Genomic DNA, 20,353 nt, shown 5'->3' on the forward strand with positions numbered 1-20,353 from the left:
AGCACTCTGGGAGGCCGAGGCGGGTGGATCACTCGAGGTCAGGAGTTCGAGACCAGCCTGAGCAAGAGCGAGACCCCGTCTCTACTAAAAATAGAAAGAAATTATATGGACAACTAAAATATATATATACAAAAAATTAGCCGGGCATGGTGGTGCATGCCTATAGTCCCAGCTACTCGAGAGGCTGAGGCAGTAGGATCGCTTAAGCCCAGGAGTTTGAGGTTGCTGTGAGCTAGACTGACGCCATGGCACTCACTCTAGCCCGGGCAACAGAGTGAGACTCTGTCTCAAAAAAAAAAAAAAAAAAAAAAAAAAAAATCTATGATGGATAACAACTGGCAGGATTTGTACTGTTTATGAAACATTAAGAACCACATCTCTATTTCAGCTGTTACATCAATGAACCTTTTTCCTTAGTAAGGCAATTTTTTGCTGGCGGTGTGACAATGATTCTCAAGTTTCTTCTTAAATAACATATACTTGATTGTTCAAGATTGAAGTAAATTTTCTTTCCAATTTTGCTCTTTTTGAGTACAAGCAAATATTTAATAATATCTTTGTCTTCTGTATACTGGTAGGAAAATACTCTGAAATGCGGCTTTGTAATTTTCTATTTCCTTACAATTAAACAGATGCACTTAATTATAATTAGGAGTAATCCTTTAAATACTTCGTTTTTAAAATAGCAAGGCTTCTGAATAACTTTTCAAAACTAGCTTTCCATTTTGATACATGAGCTCATAAACATGACACATTTGATCTGTGTGTTAGTACTTTCTTCTATTGACTACACTTTGCCCTCAATAAGGGTCAGTGATAGAGTTTCAAACAATTTTAACATGACATATACAGGTAATAGATTTTGAAATTAATTTCCACTTCACTAAGATCTTTCTTCCACTTATGTACCTGTGGAAGGTAATCTGAAATACACATATATACACTTGCATACATATTTGTATGTATACAGTTGACACCTGAACAAGTTCAAAGTTTGAACTATGTGGGTCCACTTATATGTGGAAATCTTGGAATGCAAAACTGCGTATACAGAGGGCCAACTTTTCCTAGATGTGGGTTCCACAGGGGCAAATGTGGGACTTGAGTATGTAAGGATGACAGTCCTGGAACCAATCCCTCCATGTACACTGAGAAACGACTGTATGTGTATTTTTAAAGTAAGTTACTTTTACCATTAGACTAAAACTAGACTATGGAGACAACCCTGAGCAAGTGTGGTCTTCCTTAGAAATCCTCAGGGTTCAAGAGGGCAGGTACCGTTCACTGAAGGACACAATGAAACTACAGTCTTCTCATCATCTGTTAGTCCCACATTGCCCTGTCTCACCACCACAGCAATGTGCACATCTGCTTCCTCAGCAGCACTTGCCTCTAGAGTGTCTGTCAGAAAGAGAGTATTGTTGGTTGGACACCCAATGCTGTTTGCAATCTTTCATTAATTCTCACTTTCAACTTTGTGCCCAATCTTGGTATCAAAGTAATCATCAACAAGCTCAAGAATATCTCACTCTCTGTAGAATGCCCAAGTAATAGTTTCTGTGCCTCTACACTCCCTGGAGAATAGATATACACTCTCATTCCAGCCTTTCTCCATTTCCTGAATGATGGAACCATATCTTCAAAGAATGCTGCCCTCCGCGTGTGGCCCTGAAGCTGTTTCAGCACCATGGTCTTTCTGTCCAGAGACATCTTCCAGAGTTATCCACCACAGCTTGGGCCACCTGTAGCAGGTCATCTGCCCCACTGCAGGGATCAGAAGAGCCCCATCCCGGTAAGAATCCTCTTCAGCCTATTTCCTCAAAGGATTGATGTCCTTCAAAAATGAAGAAGTATCTTTTTCTTTGTCTGCAGATACTCTTAATGTTTTCTTTGATGTAAGGAAATAAGATGTTCTTCATGAAAGTAATTGAGCTTTGTAGATGTGACAGGATCGAACCAGCTGCTAGATGCTATTACAGGAATCAACCTAATGATCAGGAGGGTGAAGGATGGTTACAGCTACACTCTCAGAGCTGTCGTGGGTTTCTCACAGTCCTCCAAGAATCTCAGAATTGGCAAGTGCCTGCAGCCTGAAGCACATCAGGAAGAGACCACCTCTGAGCACCCGGATGTGGAGAAGACAATTGCCCCTAATATGCTTTTATGGTCTATATATCCTTCCTTTGTAGCATATATCACAGTGATAGTTTTACATTAATACATTATTTGAGTACAGTAAGCCACTTTCATTTGACTATCATAATACTAATAGTTCCAAATACATATATATATATTCTGCCTGTTTCTACTCACTACCATATCTGTAGAACCTATAATGCCTGGCACATAGTAGATACTTACCAAATATTTGCTGAATGAATGAATGAATGAATCCTAAAGACTTCTTAGAACAAATCTAAGATTTATCCTATTTTACCAAAATTATTTGCCTGGTGATCTCCTCCAAATTTATCAGGACTGGCTGAGGAGAATCCCTCAGTGTGACAGAAATGGGAAGAAACAAAGAATGTTATTGTAAAGAATATGGCTGATAAATATATCAGGAATTTATTTCTCCCACTCCTGACCGAGCTCCTGGTAGGTCAATGTACCATTCACTCTGGGGTGATAAAAATGTTCTCTGGGGTAATAAAAATGTTGTACAGTTGATTGTGATTATGGTCACACAATTCTCTGAATATACTAAAAGCCAACAAATTGGCTTCAAATGGGTGAATTGTATAATATAACTCAATAATGCTATTTTTTAAAAAAGAAATGTTTATTATAAAAACTTCAAAAAATATAAAAGTGTATGAAGTCCCTTCCCTAGTCCTCACAGATAAACATTACTAACAAGTATGTATATATCCTCTCAATATTTTTTCCCTGTGTATAAACAAAGATAATTTTTCTAAAAAAAAAAAAAAAAGGGTAATCTACCCACTCTCCAATCTCCTACTTCCATATTCATATACATTTTCTTTCCAAGTCAATCCAATATAGCACTATCTCATTTTTTAATACTATGGCAAAATATACATAACATAAAATTACCCATTTTAACTATTTTTTAAAATTATGGTAAATATATATAACATTTTAACCATTTTTCATTGTATAATTCAGTGGTATTAAGTACATTCACAATGTTGTACAACCATCACCACGATCCATTTCCAGAACTTTATCATCATCCCAAACAGAAACACTGTACACACTGAACAATTCCCTGTCTCTCCCTCCCCTCCCCCCAACCCTTGGTAACCTCCATTCTACTTTTTGTCTGTATGGGTTTGCCTAGTCTAGGTACCTCCTATAATAAAAATCATGTAACATTTGTCATGTCTGGCTTATTTCACTTAGTATAATGTTTTCAAGATTCATTCATGTGATAACAAGTATCAGAATTTCATTTCTTTTTAAGGCTGAACAATATTCTATTATCTGTATATATCACATGTTTTCCATTCATCTGCTGATAGTGGACATTTGGGTTCCTTCCACCCTTTGGCTATTGTCAATAATGATGCTATAAACATTGGTGTGCAAGTATCTGATTTCTTACTTTCAAATCTTTCGGGTATATACCTAGAAGTGGAATTGCTGCATCATAAGGTAACCCTATGTTTAACTTTTTTTTTTTTTTGAGACAGAGTCTTGCTCTGTCGCCTGGGTTAGAGTGCCATGGCATCAGGCTAGCTTACAGCAACCTCAAACTCCTGGGCTCAAGTAATCCTGCCTCAGCCTCCCGAGTCGCTGGGACTACAGGCATGCACCACCATGCCCGGCTAATTTTTTCTATATATATTTTTAGTTGGCCAGATAATTTCTTTCTATTTTTAGTAGAGACGGGGTCTTGCTCTTGCTCAGGCTGGTCTCGAACTCCTGACCTCAAGTGATCCTCCCACCTCAGCCTCTCAGAGTGCTAGGATTACAGGCACGAGCCACCATGCCCAGACTCCTCACTGCCTTTTAAACTACTGCAGTTTCTTTTTAAAATAAAATACCTTTAGTTCGAGGAATGACCATGAAAGTCCATCAATAAAATACTGGTTAAATAAGGTTATTTCTAGTTTTTCCCTATTAAAAACAATATTTTAACAAAAATTCTGTATCTCTATCTTTGCGTACTTGTGGGAATATCTCTCTAGGATAAATTCCTAGATGCAGAATTGCTAGATGACTTTTACATTTTGATAAATGATGTCAAACTGCCCTCTGAAAAAGTTGCATTGATCTATACCTACCTACTTCATAAAAATCTCTGCCAGTATCAACCTTTTATTCTTTGCTAATCTTAGAGGGAAAAATATTTTAATTTCAATAGTTTAAAAATTTTTTTAAAGTTTTAATTTGCACTTCTTATATCATAAAAGATCTCAGTAGAGGGTTTGTGGCTTAGCAGTTAAAGCCAATGTTGACTACTGTAGGTTAAAAAAAAGCCTGTCACCTTAATTGTGGTTCTGTTGTATTCACTACAGAAAAATGAAGTCTGATACATGGGAAGTTATTTCACTTAATTTTACTTTCATGTAAAAACTTCCCAAAAATATAAGAGTCTTCTGCAGGGCATAGTGGCTCATGCCGGTAATCCCAGCACTTGGGAGGAAGAGGTAGGAGGATCGCTGGAGGCCAAGAATCTGAGACCAGCCTGGGCAACATAATAAGAGTTCATCTCTTAAAAAAAAAAAAAAGAAAAGAAAAGAAATTAGCCAGCCATGTGTGCCTGTAGTCCTAGCTACTTGGGAGGCTGAACCAGGAGGATCACTTCAGCCTATAAGGTCCAGGTTACAGTGAGTTATGATTGTGCCACTGCACTCCAGCCTGGGCAACAGAGCAAGACCCTGTCTCTAAGAACAACACAATAAACGAATAAATAAGACTCTTCTTAGTTTAAGAACTACATTCATTTATAACATTTTATTTATCTAGATCCCATCTTTAACAAACCATTACTGTTAATCTGTCTTCAATGACATTATCATAGACCTTTCAGGCAGTCCAAGAATTTAGCTCTAAATTGACATTGTTGTAACATTGCTAAAAATTCAGTGGTGACAATTGCACTGTAATATGTTTACTGTCCATTCTTCTAGGACCCGAAAGTTTTATTCCTGCATTAAATTAAATCATCAGAAATCAGGATTTCTTTCTTCCAGTATTTGGTGCTTTAACTAAATTAGTTATACCATTTACTTCAATAGGAAAAATCATTTGAGAATCATTTATCTTTTGTACAACTATAATTTAAAATGTCAACTAAGTTATACAATGTTTTTCCCATAAAACACATTTAGTGCTAGGAGAAAAAAGAACTCTTTCTTCAAATAACTTTATGTATGTCCCTTTCTTCCATTAAAAACGCCCAAAATATCTACTTTTTCCCACATATTTTTTTCCCTGTTTAATTAAAAAAAGCTATTAAAAAACTTTATTATTCTTTTAACATGATTTTTTAACACACCACTGGAATGCTTTGAGTAAGGAACAACAGCCTCACACTGCATGACGGTATTTCTAATACATGAGTAAGGAAGTCATGTTCAAGTAAATAGACAATACCATTTTGGAAGTTTTGAGGATTGTAATAAAACCTCCAAAGAAAAGTATCAGTAATATAATTTGAACACTATCACTACCTTCTTCTAACACAACACAGATGTAAAAATTAACATTTTCCAATTAGCTAATATAAAACTACTATGTGTTTTTTTTTTTTTTTTACAAAGATAATTCAGGGCCCAGAGTGCCAGAGGTCAAATTTTCCAATAATTCTTTTCTAAGTGCTTGATGGTTAACAAAGGCTAATCATCTAGACTGGGAATTTATCCAGTTCCTTTGCTTCTTAGTGGGATAATTGTGCAGTAACAGTATAAATCCATCCATTTCAGTTACCTCAGTCTGAGAACCACCGTTCAACCCATTAGAGGGTAATGTTGTTGTTAAAAGTCATGCCAATTGAATAAAAAACTGAGCTAGGACAGGTGGCACACATCTATAATCCCAGCTACTTGGGAGGCTGAGGTGGGAGTATCTCCCCTGAGCCCAGGAGTTTGAGACCAGCTAGGGCAACATACCAAGATCCCATCTCAAGAAAAAAAAAAAACTGAAATCATTCAAAACTATTTGTATTTGCTTATATATTATAAAAATATTATTATATTTTAATACTAATTTGCTCCTTAGTAACATGGCTAAGTAAAATCTTAAGCATAAATATATTGTAAATGCCATATTACATTTATGATATCATAAATACCATATTATAGAAAATCATTACTCCAGAGTAAAAAAATGAAAAATACTTCCCCACCAGAATCAAAGAATTTTTCTCTACCATCTCAACAAATTATTGTTTATTTGCATAAGTCATTATTTATATTACCGAACTAAACCGTCTTAAGGCATCCATTTCTCTGATCTAGCCAAAATTATTAGGTTTTTCCATTAACAAATTATAGTAAATTTTGTTTGTTTCTTTTTAATGTTGGAAAAAACAGAGACAACTTGCCAAAAGTTAACAGATGGTCAATAACACAAATAAAAACTTTTTTTTAAACAGTAAAGGATTTCCACACACATTTTGCCAAAGAAAATTCTATTTGCTGGAATGCTGGAACAAATTTTTACTCCCACAAAAGATGATGTAACCCTTTAGAAATTTCTCAAAATACAGATACTTGAAATTCCCTTCTGAATCTTTCCAAATACACATGTTCCCAGACTAAAAGGGATTAAATTAACTAATATCAGAATGCAAATTTTCTTCCATTTTGCATTTGAGATGTCTTTTTCTTATTGTCTTATAATTTAAAAGGGAAACATAAATTGTTTATTTCACTTGAGGGAGTCTTCAAATTGAGATTTACCGTGATGGGTAGAAAATGTCTCAACATAGCTATTTAATTCTCAAAAGAGGCCAGGCGCGGTGGCTCACGCCTGTAATCTAGCACTCTGGGAGGCCGAGGCAGGTGGATGGCTTGAGGTCAGGAGTTTGAGACCAGCCTGAGCAAGAGTGAGACCCTGTCTCTACTAAAAAAAAAAAAAAAATAGCAAGAAATTATCTGGTCAACTAAAAATATATACAGAAAAAATTAGCCGGGCATGGTGGTGCATGCCTGTAGTCCCAGCTACTCAGAGGCTGAGGGCAGGAGGACCACTTAAACCCAGGAGTTTGAGGTTGCTGTGAGCTAGGCTGATGCCACGGCACTCACTCTAGCCTGGGCAACAGAGCAAGACTCTGTCTCAAAAAAAAAACAAAAACAAAAAAACATAAAAAAAAATAAATCTCAAAATAGTAAAAACTTTTTATTTATTAAAACATAAAATATGCTACATATTTAATGGGGCAAATTCTTTAACAGTTAAGACTCATCTCTCAATATATATTTTTTGTTTTTATTAATAAAAGTGTTGCTGAGCAATTTTCTCTAGAAGACTAAAGTCACTGTTCTATGGAATTCCTTTTTCACTAGGTTGTTTTAAACACACATACACATATACATACACACACACTGCATATTTTGCCAAGACTGAATGAACTTATTCTGGTTTTACTCACAGTGTTCCAATGCTTCTAATGCTACTGAATAAATGCTTTATGCTGCCCTTTATAATGTATAATATAAAGTATGGTTGTGCATTTCCTAAAAATCCTGAAGCTGCTTCTAAGAGCTATAAAACTAGAATACTTAAAAAATAAGTTTGAAATGTTTAGAAATATTAAATTTTTAAGAAAAGTAAGTTTTGTAGATAACCTTCCAACAGTATTTTGACTTGCTGGTAAGAGTCTACTGACTCTGTGGGCTGAATATTTCTTCAAAAGATACAATGTGTAGATATAAAATTTCCAAAAAATGTCTTCTCAAACACTGATCTCATGAAATTTTGTTTTATATGCTTCCTAGAAGCACCCAAATCTGGAGAATTGAGATACTTACAAACTTTATGACAGTAAACATGTCTAAAACCATGCAATAATCTGATAAAATATTTAATAGCTTAAGTTTATCTTTTTTTAAAAGAAGACATAAATAAGTTTCTGTAATAGAATGGAAAATTAGCTTAAGCTTAACTTAAAATTGGGGTTAATTATAATGCTCAGAAGCAGTATGAATCATAACTCAAAATATGTCTATTCAAATTAGCTTCTGCAAATTCTTACCATCTATTACTGTTCCTTAAGGATAATTGCTCCTATGATTGAAATCAAGATCATACCATAGGCTGGCATCTCCCTTCTCTTTCTTTGGGATGCCACGCCATCTCTCTGCTCTCCTCCCCCCACCCCTTTTTCTCTCTCTCTCTTTCTCTCTCCCCCATGCAAGATAAAATAAACTTTTTTACTTTAAAAAAAATCATAGCAAATTTAAATTTTCTTCATGTCTTCTGACGGGGTTCAGGACACTCCACCCCAAAATATGGCACCTTAGCATTTGAGAAAACAGCAGAAGCACAAGTTCTCTCTGACCTTCTCTGGTTTTTCTACCCTTAAGCAAGCCATAAAAGAATTCTCTGACCTTCCTCTAAAAGTAGGTCATAAGACTTTCTGTCCAGGGGTACCATCCTTATATACAGATGAAACAAACCTCTTTTACCCTTAAAGGCACAGAGACATCAAGAATTATCTGAACAAACAGGCCTTGCTAAGTTCTCTCCAGTTTATTACCATTAGATCACATTCCCTTTGTCTAATCATAGTTCTGCCTGTCCACTCTTCATCAAACCAGCATAAAAACCCACAGGTGTCTTGTTTCTTTGGGTCTTCATTTCTAAAGGCTCCTGTGTCATATAAAATTTATATTAAATAAGTTTGTATGCTTTTCTCTGGCTAATCTTTAGTTTTTTGTATTTTTTTTTTTTTTTTTTGAGACTTGCTCTGTTGCCCAGGCGAGTTGCCATGGCATCAGCCTACCTCACAACAACCTCACACTCCTGAGCTCAAGAGATCCTCCTGCCTCAGCCTCCCCAGTTGCTGGGACTACAGGCACGCACCACCATGCCCGCCCAGCTAGTTTTTTCTATTTTTAGTAGAGACAGGGTCTCGCTCTTGCTCAGGCTGGTCTCGAACTCCTGACCTCGATCAATCCACCCACCTCGGCCTCCCAGAGTGCTAGGATTACAGGTGTGAGCCACTGTGCCCAGCCTCTCTTGTTAATCTTCTGTTATACGGGTCTCAGCCATGAGCCTAGTGATGGGCAAAGAAAAAACTTCTTCTCCCCTACACTTACTGGGGCAAAAGGGCAAGTGGTGGTATATAAGGACAGTTAGAAAACCAAGATATGTGCATGGTGACGTTTAAGGTTAATATATCAAAGACATATGGCTTTGCCCCAAAAAGAATAAGAAAATGTTGAATCAACTCCTTCTGTCCAGCCTTCATATTACTTTTGGTATGACAGCAATAATCTTCAAAATTTTTTTTGAGTACCTCTTAAAATGCTTGTTAAAATCTAAGTACTTCTTTGCAGTTTTTTTAGTAGACAATTAAAAATTTTCATAATAACTTAAATAGTTTCACATTATTTAATTTTGTCATACTGAAAATACTGGCAATTTCTGGAAAATGAACACTTTTTAAATGTATCCAAGTGGAATCTAAATACCATAGTGATTTGATGTCAACCAACATCCACTAAAAAAATACATGAGCAAAGTATTTTTTAATACTTGGAAACTTTACATTTTTTCCCCTTTCTTGATCTTACATTTTCATTCTATTCTTATCCTAGCACAGTGATTCTCAACAGGCATGGAGTGGTAGAGTCATAGAGGTGGTGATCGGGATTTTGCCTACCAGGGGACATTTGGCAATGTCTAGAGACATTTTTGATTGTCATAACTGAAGGAAGGGTGCTTACTAGCATCTAGTGGGGGCCAGAGATGCTGCTAAACATTCTATAAAGCTCAAGATGCCCCCTACAACAAAGAATTATCTGATTCAAAATGTCAACAGTGCTGAGGTTAGGAAACCTTGTCCTAGAGTAATACATTTTTATGCCTGAAAGTCTTTTACTCCTCACCTTTTTATACTTCTCTATAATAAAAAATATTTATATAATTTATAAAAATATAAATTTCCTATAATATAAAAGTCTTTGTTAAAAATATCTTCTGGATTGAGTTATTACAATTATTATTCATATACGTTAATCTAAATAACATTATTTAAATAATCATTATCAAATATAAAAAGTGAAAATATATTAAAACACTCCTAATGAGACAGATGGGAGCTATGTTTGTTTGTTATATCTAATTAGTTATTACACTTGTGGATAAACATCACTTATTGTTAGAATAAGACAGAATTCAGCACAAAGATATTTCTATTTTCATAAGAGCTGGGAGTTCTGTAGGAGTAATGTCACTCAATTCTGTGAGCTCCTTATAAGTTATATACCTAAGTTACACAGTGACCTATTTTAAAAAATTATTTTAGTAATCTATCAACTAATAATCTAATTGGATTCTCTTTAAACATTGTCAAAAGCATGGAATTTGAACTGATTGACTCGCAAAGACTTTGTTATGTAGTCATTCAAGGCGCTTACTTTTTCAATACCTACAGATATTAGGAGACCCAAAGATTTTTTAAACCCCTGCTTTACTAGAGTCCAAATTAAGCCTTTTTCCGTGAAAGGTCTTTGAGAAATTCTGTTACTTCAATATGAGAAAACAACTTCACTTATCAGGTATGGTTTGGGCAACCTCACCAGACATTTTGTAATTTAACAAGTTACTCTGGAAAACCTCCATTAACTGCCCCCATAACCATATCTGTTTATTAGTCCATCATGAAAATTCAAGCACACATGTCATCAAGTTATCTATGCCTAACGACTTAGGTCTTAGAAATCATATCATGGGTTTTGAGAAAATTAGAGTCCCAAGAAACAAAATGGGTCCAAATATGATTAAAGTTCTCTCCATTACTCCCTTACCTCTTAGATACTCTGTACTGTGCTGTGGTCAATTTTCCAGTCTCAGGGTCATGTACTGTAGCTCGGCTCAGCTACAAAAAAAGAGAAAGGACAAGGACTTACTCTAGTAGCAGGCAATTTTGGGATTTGTTTGTTTTGTTTTGCCAAGCCACAGGTGATTAGAAGGGTTCAGATTGGTCTGGATGGTAGGTAATGGTTTCAAATCCACAAAAAACATTTAGAAATGTGGCAACAAGAACAGCCACTTCCAAATCAAGAGAAATGGTTGACAAATTTTTGTTATAGATTTATTGTCCTTTCACTTTTTTTAAAAAAATCATTTCAAGCTCTATGTAAATGATTTATAGCACTGGGTTTCACAGGAGCTTTCTCAGGTCTAGAAGTTTAATGTTCTTTAAATATTTTGAAAAAAAATTAATAGTCCTCCAAAATTCTTTTTTTTTTTTTAAACTCTGAGATAAAACTGTTTTTAAATCTCTGTGGCAAAATAAAAACCAACTAAGTTCACAAGTAATTTCTGGAAGACTGAGCTCAGAAGCATAGCTCTGTTCTTTCCATTGCCAACTTTTGAGTCAGCGAGTTTATTCAAATAAAAAACTCCAACAAGAGGAATACGGATTACTTCACAATGACAATGGTATTTTGTAAGACACATGAACAAATGCCAACGCAATCAACATGAAGGATGATGCGAATCACTGCAGCATTTATGAATGTGAGGCAAGTGCAGAAGCAAGATTAACCAGGCTGCAAAAGTGAAAAAGAAAACAAGTATCAGGCCATTTCCGGACTATCTGATACATGATCTGAAAAAAGATACAAAGCATATTAACTCTCTAAAAATAGTGTACCAATTAAAGATTAAAAACAGAACTTCTAGTTAAAGGGAAAGACCTGTGAAACACAAAGCAGTTTATCCATGCGTTATCCTGTTTATATACAGGGTGGTGACTTGAGCTGGAGACTGAAAATGACCTACTTCCCTTAAATGAATAATTCCTGTAGGATGTACAAAACACTCGTTAGAGGGCAAAATATGCAGCATACACATCTCTTACCTTTTGCTAATTCTGTAATGTACCGTCTCCAAGTCTCCTGTTATTGGGTTTGAAATGGTGGCTCGCCTCAGCTGTGAAGCCAACCATCAAAATAGTTGCATTACAAGACAAAAAATGAATCACATTTATCCAACCAGACAGAATTCTGGGTTTTTTTTTTTCTGTTTGTTTGTTTGTTTTTTTACAAAGGAGGCTGAAAAGAGAAAATAACTCGACACACTTCCAGTCACCTTGTGCCGAGCCTTGAAAGCCAGTCGTTTTTTTAGGTTTTTGTATTTTTAAAAAATTATTTTTTGTTTTGCATTTATGCACAAATGAAAGAGCTTGGAAATTAAATTTCTTTCTATGGTTAGAGGACATGACATGAGAAAAAGAGAAATATCTAAAATCTGAAGTCTAATTTATAGTTATAAGAATGGCTATTTGTAGTTAATGATCTATTCCAAAAACTTTGATTTTATTTTTTTCTGTGTGTGATGGAACTGTTTGCAAAGGTTAATGCTGTTTAAAATTCATTTTAAGGTCAATCTTTTCTTCCTTCAAGATACCCACTCAGTAACATATACAGTGAAATAATCTTGGACTGAGCACAAAGGCAGACAAAAATAACTCATAAATATTAAAAATAGTAAGAAAAGGATGAAAGGCTGGATAATAACTTCAAACTTTTTTTAAAAAATGGAAGGATGATTCTGAGGTTAAAAACAGCATGAAATTTTACTGCCTTTAAATTTATTGATCAAAAACAATCCAAACTGAGGAATCTTCTTTGAAGACTGAGGCCTTCAAACCCAAAGATATAAGACTTGATCTCCAACCTGAAATGATTCTTAATATTCTATCAGGAGATTTTGATTTACTAGGTTTACTGACCATAAATAAAAGACTAAAATAGGAATTCAAAAGAGAATGACAGAATCTGATGTAATCATAAGTAACATTCTGTTTGGCAGTAGATTTATAAGAATTCCCCTGGACAACATCCATACATATTAATATCAGACAAGTCTTTTACATTTCTAATGTAATCTCTGTTTGGTAAAAAAATAAGAAGTACTGGCCAGGAGTGGCGGTGGCTCATGCCTGTTTTCCCAGCACTGAGGGAGGCCAAGATGGAGGATTACTTGAGGCCAGGAATTCAAAACCAGTCTGGGCAACATAGTGAGACCCCATATGTACAAAAAATAAGAAAAATTAGCCAGGCACGGTGGTCCAAGCCTATAGTCCTAAATACTTGGGAGGCTGAGGCAGGAGGACTTCTTAAGCCCAGGAATTCAAGGTTACAGTGAGCTACACTATAGCCTGGGCGACAGAGCGAGACTCTGTCTCAAAAAAAAAAAGGTACCAATCTGGAAAAGTAGTAAAACTTTAAAAAAAAATCTGACTAAGTTTATTCTGCAGTACAGATATCCAGATAATTCAAACCTTTATGATATAACAAGGGTCAGCAAATTACAGCCCATAGGCCAAATTCAGCCTACTGCCTGTATTTGCAAATAAAATTTTATTATAATATAGTCACTCTCATTCATTTACATATTTGGCTGCTTCTGTACTACAATGGCAGACTTAAGTAGTTGTGACAGAGATCATATGGCCTGCAAAGCCTAAAAAATATTTACTATCGAGCCGGGCACAGTGGCTCATGCCTATATAATCCCAGCACTTTGGGAGGCCAATGCAGAGGGATCACTTGAAGCCAGGAGCTCAAGATCAGCCTGGGTAATATTGCAAGATCTCATCTCTACAAAAAATTAAAAAATCAGTAAGGTGTGGTGGCACATGCCTATAGTCCCAGCTACTTGGGAGGCTGAAGCAGGAAGATCGCTTGGGACCTTCAAAGTTACAGTGAGCTAAGATTGTGCCAGTACACTCCAGCCTGGGTGACAAGAGTGAGACAGTGTCTCTTTAAGGGGAAAAAAAAAAAAAAAAGAATTTACTATTGACCTTTACAGAAAAAATTTGCCAACTCCTATATAATGAAAACAAAAATACACCCAGCATTTATTTACAATCTCTTTATGAAAGTGATGGCTGTTTGTATTTTACTATCAAGAAAACCAAATATGTTTTAAGAACAAGCTGATGGGAAAAAAGGCCAGTACATAAAGGGTAGTCTTTCCCACATTCTCACTAAAGAAGGGTTGCTATGCTAAACACTAAATTTATACAATTGAGTTTACATTAGATTATTTTTCTTATTAAGATAAATGGTGTGATGTCACCATTTCACATTAACATGATGTTTATGCCCAATTATATCTTTCTAGTGATAATGTGCCTAATAGGGAATAAAAATACTTCAAGTATTCTTTCAGATAAAAATACAGAAGATATGAAAAGGCTAGGTTTTGAGTAGTCGCTGAGATTAAAAGACTCCAAAATATATCGAAAAGTTTTTCAGAAAGGTGGTGAAATATGAATTTGTTAAATGTAAATAAAAATCTCATTTATGATTTTTATAATTCAGTGCTTAAAACCCAGATGCAGGGTATGTTGCTTGTGTTGATGATAAACTGAGAAAAACTGGCATAGAAAGATTTATTAACAACTCCATTACTTTGAGGTGACAGTAACTAAAACTATCTGTGGAGTTATTACCATATTAATTATCCTTTCCATTATCTTACAAAGAAAAAATTAATACACAAGTACAGTAAACTGAAGAGAAAAAATAAAAAATTATTTACCCTTGGTTTTGCTAGGTCTTTGACAATTTCAATTTCTGCATCAGAAATAATATCATGGAAGCGAATAATGCGAGGCTTGTCCCACTCATCCTCCTGTTTGGCTGGAGCCAGAATAAATTTAGGATTCCGGTTTCCATCATGGTAGCGGCAAAAGAGTTTTTTTTGTCTCCGAGGAGTCTAAACATAAAGTTAAGAAAATGATAAATATATTAGAATAATAATGTTTTTATTTTTTATTTTATTTTTTTAAGAGACAGAGTCTTGCTCTGTTGTTCAGGCTGGAGTACAGTGGCACAATCAAAGCTCACTACAGCCATGAACTCCTGGGTTCAAGCAATCCTCCTGCCTCAGCCTCCCAAGAGCTGGGATTACAGATCTGAGTCACTAAGCCTAGCAATATTTTTAATACCTATTCCTATGCAGATAAGAAACAATAATCATGTTTACATATACATCTCTGGAAGAATATACAAAAGAAGCAGTACTCTGCAAATATATTTTTAAAATTTTATTAATGATTAGTTTCTGGGAGAGAGATGGGAGGTCTTAAACAAGAAAAAAGATGGGCTGGCATTCTGGGAGGCCGAAGCAGGAGGATCGCTTGAGCTTAGGAGTTCAAGGCCAGCCTGAGCAAGGGGGAGACCCCATCTCTACTAAAAATAAAAAAAATGAGCCAGGTGTCGTGGTGAGCGCCTGTAGTCCCAGCTACTCAGGAGGCTGAGGCAGGAGGATCACTTGAGTCTAAGAGTTTGAGCTTGCTGTGAGCTAGGCTGATGCCATGGCACTCAGTCTACCCCTGGAAACAGAGTAAGACTCTGTCTCCAAAAAAAAAAAAAAAAGAAAGAAAAAGAAAAAAGGTAGGGTTTCCCTTTTAACCTTTCTCTCATCAAAATAAAGTGCAGGTGTTATAAATATGAAAGAAACATGAAATGTTTATGAAATGTTAAATGTTAAATAAATGCCCAGCATTGCTCTGAACTTCACAAAGTAACTGGAAAGCACCCAGAAAGAAAGTTTCTAGGCCGGGCGCGGTGGCTCACGCCTGTAATCCTAGCACTCTGGGAGGCCGAGGCGGGTGGATTGCTCAAGGTCAGGAGTTCGAGACCAGCCTGAGCGAGACCCCGTCTCTACTAAAAATAGAAAGACATTATATGGACAACTAAAAATCTATATAGAAAAAATTAGCCGGGCATAGTGGCGCATGCCTGTAGTCCCAGCTACTCGGGAGGCTGAGGCAGTAGGATCGCTTAAGCCAAGGAGTCTGAGGTTGCTGTGAGCTAAGCTGACGCCACGGCACTCACTCTAGCCTGGGCAACAAAGTGAGACTCTGTCTCAACAAAAAAAAAAAAAAAAAAAAAGAAAGTTTCTAGAAGGAAAAACCAAACAAACAAATCTAGGTTTTCCTAAATACCTCACAGTTAAATGCTTATGGAAAAAAAAAAAAAAGACTTTATGAAAACAGGTACCACTGAAAAAGAGAAAATAAGTTATTAAACAAAAAAGCCAAGTATTTTTATTAGGGAGTATAAAAATAGAGCAGTCAACAAAACACACAAATTCCCATTAACCATCTATGTATTATATTAATAAGTTATTTCACTGCTGATTCTTTACTTAATTGAACAAGTATGTCATATACAAAGGAGGAACATGATTACTTTGTTTTATTATACTAATAACATTAAAACAAATAATGATTCATGTTTATTCTCCATGTACTCTATTTATCTAGAATCAAATCCAAGGATTTTTATCTAATAAGTCTTTTACATAATGATGAAATGAATTTAACTATTCTGTGAAAAAGAATGTTCCTTTGATCTTAGGCACAGTTGACGTGTGTCATATCAATAAATTGGCAAATTAGCAGACTCCTGTTTTATATCTATAGTTCTATTTTGCTCTCTTCTTTAAGAGTTACTAAGGGCAATAAAAAAAATCTGCTTACAACTGGAAATTTGAATACTAACTAGATATTTGATGATATTATGAAACTACTGTGAATTTTTAGGTGTGATAATGGTATTGTGGTTAATCTGAGTTCTTTTTTTATTTCATTTTTTTTCTTGTTGAGTTCTTATCTTTGAAAAATACATACTAAAATATTTAGAAATGAAATAGAAAAGCAAATGTTTAATGAGTCTAACAGAGTATCACTATCCTTGTATTAACATTTACTCGTTAGCTCCCAAAGTAAAAGCAAGCATGTCCTCCTAGGACTCCATGAACCTAGCTATCAAAGCGTTAACACAGATATTATATATTTACTTGCTATTAGTGGTTAAGCTGTCAACAGTCATCAATATCAAAATGTAAAGCTCAACTTGAGTTTACTAGCAATAAAGAAAAATTTAAACACTTTTCAAATGTTTATGCTTAAAAGCATCTGCTCCAAAAATTCACTAACTCCTTCTATGCATGCCTGCTTTCAACTGAACACTATTACCACATGATACTCCTCTTATTAAAAGTTTTTTAAAAAGGTTCCATAATCAATTAATATCAGAAAACAATGTATACCATATCCATAATGCACATTATCATAAAAAGGCTCTGAGAAGTCCTGAGGTTAAACAAAAACCTATGTTCAAATTTGTTTAACAAATGTTTCCCCGACTTGGATCTTTTTTCTTTTTTTTGGCCTTATATCTGTTAACATCCTGAAGAACTGGCATTCTGAGTTATAAAGACATAAATACAAATATATATAACAAAGGAAGGTTTATACAAATATTTGGGTCTTTTAAAGAATAAATGTTGGCTGGGCGTGGTGGCTCACACCTATAATCACAGCATTTTGAGAGGTCGAGATGGGAGGATTGCTTGAGGCCAGGAGTTCAAGACCAGCCTAGGCAATGTAGTGAGACCCCCTTCTCTACAAAAATAAAAATAAAATTAGCCACCAGGCCAATCTAGATATTTGGGAGGCTGAGCGAGGAGGGTCGCTTGAGCCCAGGAGTTTGAGGTTACAACGAGCTATAATCGAGCCCAAGAGTTCAAGGTTACAGTGAGCTATGATCTGGCCAGTACACTCCAGCCTAGGCAACAGAGAGAGATTCTGTCTCTAAAAAAATAAATTAAATAAAATAAATGTTAAAGACAAAGTATGTTGAAAGTCTTTCTGCATTTTGAGTGTTTCTTTTTTTTTTTTTTTCCTGAGACAGAGTCTCACTTTGTTGCCCAGGCTAGAGTGAGTGCCGTGGCGTCAGCCTAGCTCACAGCAACCTCAAACTCCTGGGCTCAAGCGATCCTCCTGCCTCAGCCTCCCGAGTAGCTGGGACTACAGGCATGCGCCACTATGCCCGGCTAATTTTTCTATATATATATTTTTAGTTGTCCATATAATTTCTTTCTATTTTTAGTAGAAACGAGGTCTTGCTCTTGCTCAGGCTGGTCTCGAACTCCTGACCTTGAGCGATCCACCCGCCTCGGCCTCCCAGAGTGCTAGGATTACAGGCGTGAGCCACCGCGCCCGGCCGAGTGTTTCTTAAATAGACTAAAACATTTCACTAATTTCGCCAAGGAATCTTGTTAAATAGACTAGAAGCAGTATCACAAAAGATTATTATACAGATGAATCTGTTATGTCTCATAAGATAGGTTAGAATAGTGTATTGTATCTACTTAAGACTGCTGAAATCTTTTTTGCATTAAATATAAGAAAAATTATCACTTCCCTTAAACTTATTTTATCCTTCACCCTGGAAAATAACCCTTTTTTGATCTATGAAAAGGGTAATATTACCAAAAATGCATGTGATAGTATATGATTTGCAAGCTATATTTCAAAGCTATTTTACTAATAATTGGAACATATTAAGTGTGATACCCACACTGAAGTAATGCGGTATACTGTAAACAGTTTATGTAGTCATTCTGATTTTTATCACATGGCTTAAATATAAATGAACTGTGATTCTCTCTCTAGAACTATGTACAAATACACACATACATTCACACACACACACACACAATTGGCTTTTCCACTTTACCATTTTGATACCCTCCCCACGGCACAGCATTTCGTACTTCTGTCTCTCTGGTAGGTAATCCACAGCAACCCCTTTTTTCCTTGGTGTGGTTTTCTGATCAGATTGGTCATCTGAAGCAGACTTATTGACATCTTTTTCTTTGGCCATAATATACTCAAAATATTTTAGGTTGCCATTAGCTCTCTGATGTTCAGGATCTATTAGAAGAGAAAGAAAGCATGTCCATGGGTAAGTTTACACTTGTTTAAGCATCAGAATACAGTAATATAAAAACAGGTAACCGGCCAGGCGCAGTGGCTCATGCCTGTAATCCCAGCACTCTGGGAGGCTGAGGCGGGAGGATTGCTCGAGGTCAGGAGTTTGAGACCAGCCTGAGCAAGAGTGAGACCCTGTCTCTACTAAAAATAGAAATAAATTAGCTGAACTAAAAATATACAGAAAAAATTAGCCGGGCATGGTGGCACATGCCTATAGTCCCAGCTACTCTGGAGGCTGAGGCAGGAGGAGGTTCACTGAGTCCAGGAGTTTGAGGTTGCTGTGAGCCAGGCTGATGCCATGGCACTCTAGCCCAGCAACAGAGCAAGACTCTGTCTCCAAATAAATAAATAAAAATAAAAACAGGTAACCATATAATTTATCTTCCAAACCAGGTTGCTTTTGTGAAAGGAAGCACTAACAAAAATTATTATACCAAAACAACAGGAATAAACTAGTACTGCCCCCATGTAAATAAGGACATACAATCACCCTATAGAAATATCACCCTATAGAAAAACAGTTCTGGAGATGAAAAAAACAGCCATTTATTTCAAAGTAGCAAATACTGCTTCCACTTTGAGAATTTACTAATCAGCCAAAGGAACTATGTTCCATATGATGTCAAATGAATTTTAAATCTTGCTCATTCTACCTATTTTAAGCAATGGAAAAGATTTTCCTGAGACTGAAAAAGTATCCATCACAGAGAAAACAGGGCATATGTAGTTCAAAAGCAACCTTTACCACAAATGCATTATAAATGTAGCCTACTTCTGAGGGCTGAATGGATTTCAGTCCCAAATTTCTAGGTAAGAAGGAAAAAGGAAGCTAAAGATATAATTTTCAAAAAAGCTAGAATCCACTAAATGCCTCATAATTGCCAGTCATAATTTTTAACTACCTTTTAGTAGGGGAAAAGAAGACTACACTGCCCATTCAGGAGGAAAAAATCTAAGCAACTACACACACAAACAAATAAAAAAAGCAGAACGGTATGTAGAAACTTTACTTGTGACAATAACTGCTTAGGAAATTCAGCCCTATATTGTAAAATATTTCTTGTCCTTCAAAAACTGTTCACAGTATATGTTATGATATACTATATAAGCCTAATCTTGTAAAAGAAAGGGAAAAGTGTATGTGCATGGGGAGGGGGAGTGCATACTACAAGGAAACAAAAATGGGTAGGTATCTTTGAGTGATTGGCTTATGGATGACTCATCTGTACCTTTTTCCATTTTGATAAATTTTCTATAAAGAATACAAAGTATAGGCTGGGCGCGGTGACTCACACCTGTAATCCTAGCACTCTGGGAGACTGAGGCGGGTGGATCGTTTGAGCTCAGGAGTTCGAGACCAGCCTAAGTAAGAGCGAGACCCCCGACTCTACTAAAAATAGAAAGAAATTA

At 35.8% G+C, this 20,353-nt stretch overlaps 1 protein-coding gene and 1 pseudogene across 5 annotated transcripts in view; both read right to left on the reverse strand.

Annotated features, from left to right (window-relative positions):
* P4HA1 (prolyl 4-hydroxylase subunit alpha 1) overlaps positions 1-20,353 on the reverse strand; it is a 75,755-nt gene that overhangs the window by 16,592 nt on the left and 38,810 nt on the right. For 3 of the 5 annotated variants that reach the window (XM_069459799.1, XM_069459796.1, XM_069459795.1), the window contains exons 7-9: positions 18,687-18,883; positions 14,695-14,871; positions 10,947-11,017 (exon numbers count right to left, since the gene is read on the reverse strand). In XM_069459799.1, the coding sequence (XP_069315900.1) occupies positions 10,947-11,017; positions 14,695-14,871; positions 18,687-18,883 (445 nt within the window). Of the gene's footprint in view, positions 1-10,946; positions 11,018-12,004; positions 12,076-14,694; positions 14,872-18,686; positions 18,884-20,353 lie in introns of all 5 variants that reach the window. The other 2 variants (XM_069459798.1, XM_069459797.1) reach the window with 1 other exon arrangement.
* On the reverse strand, positions 1,263-1,949 carry LOC138376464 (enolase-phosphatase E1 pseudogene; annotated as a pseudogene).

Source organism: Eulemur rufifrons, chromosome 28 (assembly GCF_041146395.1).
Source record: "Eulemur rufifrons isolate Redbay chromosome 28, OSU_ERuf_1, whole genome shotgun sequence".
Classification (NCBI taxonomy): domain Eukaryota; kingdom Metazoa; phylum Chordata; class Mammalia; order Primates; family Lemuridae; genus Eulemur; species Eulemur rufifrons.